This window comes from Verticillium dahliae, genomic scaffold (assembly GCF_000150675.1).
Source record: "Verticillium dahliae VdLs.17 supercont1.9 genomic scaffold, whole genome shotgun sequence".
NCBI classification, from domain to species: Eukaryota; Fungi; Ascomycota; class Sordariomycetes; order Glomerellales; family Plectosphaerellaceae; genus Verticillium; species Verticillium dahliae.
This window is the reverse complement of record NW_009276929.1, coordinates 851,205-856,204: the sequence shown is the minus strand read 5'-3', so window position 1 is coordinate 856,204 and position 5,000 is coordinate 851,205. Positions and strand designations below refer to the sequence as shown.

Below are 5,000 nucleotides of genomic sequence, written 5' to 3'. Positions count from 1 at the left end.
TGCGTTTGAGGGCCCCCAGGACAATGGGTATATGATCTGGCCAAACAGGAACTGCTGCTGTACCGGTTGAACCAAAGGGGTGGGTAGTACGCCGGAAACGCGCTCCATAACGCCATTGAAGGTCCGGCAGGTGAGTGTGCAGCGGATGCGGTCGTCAACCAGCTTCTGCTCTCCTTCGTAAGAGACACTTTCCCATGCGTAAGGAAGAGACATCGCGGGGAGCGAAGACTCGTGACCGAGCCAGTCTCCGTTTGTCTCTTCCACGCCGATCTCCCGTAGGTCCCTTTCGTTTGGCCAGGAACCCGAAAAGGCTGGTGGTTATTCGAAAGTGCTCGGATTGAAGACACGAGTGTGCCTAGTTGCTACCTGGGCCGGGAGAGACGTTCTGCAGGTAAACGGGGACTGGAATGCAATGGTAGGCGCTGTCGGTGCACCTTCTAATGCTGCTAGGACGCCTTGGTATCCTTCACCTGCCTCTTTGTTCTTTGCCCCCTCGGTCGACGAGGTTGCTTGAACCGGAGTGGGTTCCGACCCACGCTCGTGGTTCATGGTCGTTAAAGTCGGATTGATCGAGCCGGGCATGGGAAAGCCTGACAGGTTGGGGCATGACGAAAGTACAGAGGTTGGTGAGGGTGTGAAGTAGAAAAGCAAGTTCTATTCGGAAGTTGGTTTACGCTGGGGACAGCCGTCTTTTATAGAGAGATATTCGTGATTCTGTCCTGAAGCCGACCTCACGTAACGGCCCAGAGCAACCGGCAATCGGTCAATTGATAGACATCAGACCCCGTTGTCAAGCTTGGTTCATCAACCTCGCACAGGGCGTCATCTGGACGTCAGATCCATCTTCGGGTTGTAGTTCTCGTTATATACTGCCACAAGGTTGTCTGATGCAGGGACACCCTTGGTTGCATGTGAATCCGGCCGCCCGTTCCTCGACTGGAGCCCCAGTAGGACCACACAGCAGTGGCACGCACAGAGGGGCATGGTTAACTTGACGATAGGCCTGACCTTTTCTTTTTCTTCTTTTTTCCTGGCTGTGGCTTTCCCATACTCAATTTGCCCCGTCTTTACGTCCCGTCTTCTTGCTTTCCCCTCCGCTTTGCGCTCTCCGCGTCTGCTTTGCGAGTCACCATGTTCATCACCAAGTCAGCGGCAGGGCATCGAGGTCTTCTTCCAACCTTCTTCCCTGACGCAGGCATTCCGCAAGCCACTGGTGGTTGACGAGATACAGTGACTTGTCCTCCTCGCTCCTCGCCCGATGAAGGACATTTCTGACGTAAATGCCCTGATGGCGAATCTCCTCTTCGGTCGCGCAAAGGTGTGTCAGGGTGTGAATAGGCTCACTATCTTGATCGCACAGCCCTCCCAAGCTGACAATATTGTCCTCGACAAGCTTGAAGCCATAAATGCCACGAGGTCGCGGATAGCTGGATGTGAAGGCAATCACACACCCACGCAACGGGGCGGCATGTCCGCACAACTCAGCAAGGTCGTAATCACAACTATCCACGAACTTGCCAAGGGCGTAAGAATCTTGTAGCCAGCCCAAAGTGACAAGAAAGATATGCCTCTCCCTCGCCCTCCTGACATCATGGCTCGAGGAGTAGTATTGGCTTGGATCGATACAAATGTGGGTCGTGGTCGAGCCGACATGGTTTTGATATGTTCCGCCAAGGGACCGAATCCAAAGCTTTGTGAGTTGGATGCTCAACTGTTGGGGAAGTGGACAGGCAATCACAATATTGATCGAACCACTGAAGCAATCGCCTCTTGCCTTGCGAACGGCAAGCGGCAGAGAAGCACTCATGACGCGTGGACGCTCTTGCTATGCGCTTCAAATGTCCGTGTGCTTCTGACCGGTCGACTACAGAGTAAATACCGTCCGCGTCTCACCACATGCTACCACATGCCATAAAGAGAAGAAAAAGCTACGTATCAGAAGCCTACTTTGGCAATCAAATCACGAACAATGCCTTCCACCACGCCTTCGACCTGAAGTCGAATCAGACAACACGTGGTCCGTGCTTGTGACAGGCGCCCTGACGCCACCCAGTCCTGCTCATCCACGACGGACGGGCCCCTTGATCTGTCGGCCAATGAATGCGTGCTTTGGTCCGGCTGGTCTAAACGCTGAATTAGCCTTTGACTTTTCAAGATTCGCACGCGTGCGCAGGCTACTGGATCCATCTTGGAAGATCACGATTGACTTCTTGCTAGTGATATAGAGGCCATGGTCAGAACGGGCTTCTGCGTGATTGGCATGCGGCGAAAAGAATGGCGAAGAGAATATTTGTTTCTGCACAGCGATCTGTTTACAAAATGAGGGCGTGTCGCGAATGCGCGCCAAAGACTGCCCGACAGTCAGACCATGGCCTACCAACATCCCCGCACCAACCGAAAATGTTTCCGACACCGAACATCGCCGTGAGCTGCCCATTGCCTGACGGGATCTCTTTGCAAGAGGTCAAGACCTGGATTTACAAGCTCGGCGGTAGCTACCATGAGCGGGTCTACGAAACGACAGATGTTTTATGTTCTACGTACCACAGAATTCGATATTTGCACAAGGATGCCTTCCGAGCCACGCAGCTGAAGGCGGCTATCGTTCCTTTTGAATGGCTTCACGATTCGTACAAACGAGGCAAGTTTCTGCCCGTGTCACGTCATCTTATGCATGCGCGGCAGGATCCAAAATGTGCTCCACTCAGGGGCTGCGTGATCGCTTTCACGAGCAGCTTCCCTTTGCCCAAAGGGGGTGAGAGCTACGACAGTGTGCGCAACGCCATTGTCAGGCTAGGTGGTACTCACAGGGCTGATGTACGGCCAGATGTCTTGACGCACTTCTGCGTCACAGAGAAGGAACTCGATCGGTTCGACTCTCTCGTCGAGCATGTCGTCACGCATGTTCAACGACCTGATCGGGAACCTCTCTGGATCGTCAGCCATCAATGGTTGACCAAGTGTCTAGAGCAGCACGAACGGGCTGAAGAAAGCAGGTTTACGTTCCCGAGATACAGGTATAGTAGGGGCATAAATGGCACCGCCAGTGAAGACAGCCCGAACGATGTGGAGAGCGAGGAGTCGACATAGTCAGGAGAGAGAGTCACTAGTCGTAGCGTGAGAAGCCTCTTTTATCATATTTTCCTAATGCAATTGGCTACCGTGACCATCTTTGTTCTCTGTCGTTGTCTTGCCATCATGTGGCCGTTCCCGTCGGTTCGCATTGGCATGTATGCCAGCCAGCTGCAGAGAAGCGAGCATATGAAGAAACCCCCGGCACACCCCATGGGTGCTGCATGTTGTTGCCTTTCGCTCAGCAGATGAAATTAGCCCTGTGAAGGAGAAAGTGCTCGTCTGATGGATGTTGATATCAGTTCCGCTGTTCTCGCACCAACGTAAAGACAGGAGGACTACACCAGACATTCCGCACGATGTGAACAACAATATGTATTTCTAGCATATCTCATACGTAAAATTGAAAGAAATGCTCTAGGAGATATAAAGAATCCTGCGGTGGTCGTTGATGCATAGCTTCACGTCTCCGCCCTGGGGAAAGCTTCACCAAGTTACGTTCACTTCTTGTGACCTTCGCCCAGAATACCAAATTAGACCAAGCCAATGTGCAGCCGTCAACAAGCCCTTGTAGAAATGTGCAGGCCCAACTAGGTCCGTATGACCCGTTATTACGTGAGGCCTTTACTCAGCAGCTTGAGAGCCTCAGAATCAAACTGATGGCTTTCCCCAATAGCTAACAGCAGGTCTTGTGCCATTTCACGACTGATCGCCAGCGTCATTCCGCGAATCTCGTCCAGGCCGCAGAGAAGCTCTAGATCTGCGTGCCAAGACAGCCGGACAGCATAGCTAGCGACGCCCCCGGGGTGGACGTCAATCCAGCGCGGTGTCTCCGGGAGACTTTCGGGTTCAAGCTCGATCCTTGCCGGGCCAGCTTCGGACACCCAGACCCGGCTTCTTCGCTGAGGTGTGAACACTAGCTCGTGGTTGTCCGTTTGGAAGGCGACTGCTGATGCCAGAAAAAACTCCTTACCGGCTCCACGCTGCTGTGGCGTGCGTTGTTGGTTTGATGCGCGTTGTCGTGTTCTTCGCCTCGTCTTTGATTGCGGCTTCCCTCCCCTTTTGCGTCCTACGCGCTGACTCGCCGCTGCGGACAAGTAGTCCTGTCGCGCTTCACGGGGCCTTCCATGACTCGGTAGTGGTCGTCTTGCTCGAGTCGCTGGTGGCGATGGCGGCGGCGGCAGCGGTGACGGCAGCGACAACGATGCGCAGCTGTCGTTGGAAAGGGAAGAGGCACAGCCGTTACAAAGCGGACCACGCTCGGCTGACGTGGCCGGCTTGCTGACTGGTGATGTTGGCGTGGCAGACGAGCTCAAGGCCTGCTCAGCGCGCCGTCTTGTCTCAAGCTGGGCAAACGCATCCTCTAGGGACGCTGCGTCCAAGGGCTCCCTGTCCAGATCCAGAGTCCATTCGGCAAGGCAGACATCAGGCGGGGTGAAGCTGGTGAAGTCTATGCTTTGTGTCATAGAATCTATCTGAGTAGTGTCCAAGATGTCCCAGCTGAGCTGCTGTGACACTGTATCGTCACATCCGTCGTTGCGCGGGCAAATGTCACAGACAGCAGATGCCGCATCGCTACAAGCCCCGCATGGTATGGAGTCTGTCAGGCCAAAAGGAGTGCCAGACGCAGAGAAACTGGCCCATAATGCATCATGCAGGTCCTGGGCCGCGGACAGTGTCGAATCTCCGTCATACCATGCCTCTGAGACTTGCGTCACGTTATCCTGGATGATGCTTGGCGAAAGGCATTGTTGAGAAGGTTCGACGGCGTTCCCAGAGTCTCCAGCATCTCCAGAGTCTCCAGCACGGATCTGAATCAAGGCTTCCGCGGCACGTCGTACTGCCTCGGCTGTGTATTCTTCCAGCGGAGCGGTGGCCGTGCCCACATCCAGGGACGCAGGGTGTAGAGGCGGCGATAGAGTAGTCAT

The 5,000-nt window shown here is 54.3% G+C and overlaps 2 protein-coding genes across 2 annotated transcripts; one reads left to right on the top strand and one right to left on the bottom strand.

Moving 5' to 3' along the window:
* Nucleotides 1-2,400: 2,400 nt before the first annotated feature.
* On the top strand, nt 2,401-3,090 carry VDAG_05197 (uncharacterized protein; the record flags this gene model as incomplete). The annotated part of the gene is made up of 1 exon (XM_009654933.1): nt 2,401-3,090. One exon carries the CDS (start codon nt 2,401-2,403, stop codon nt 3,088-3,090), a length of 690 nt encoding a protein of 229 aa, XP_009653228.1.
* Nucleotides 3,091-3,683: 593 nt separating this feature from the next.
* On the bottom strand, nt 3,684-5,000 carry VDAG_05196 (uncharacterized protein; the record flags this gene model as incomplete). Its single annotated transcript, XM_009654932.1, has 2 exons — nt 3,684-4,512; nt 4,768-5,000. 2 exons carry the CDS (start codon nt 4,998-5,000, stop codon nt 3,684-3,686), a joined length of 1,062 nt encoding a protein of 353 aa, XP_009653227.1.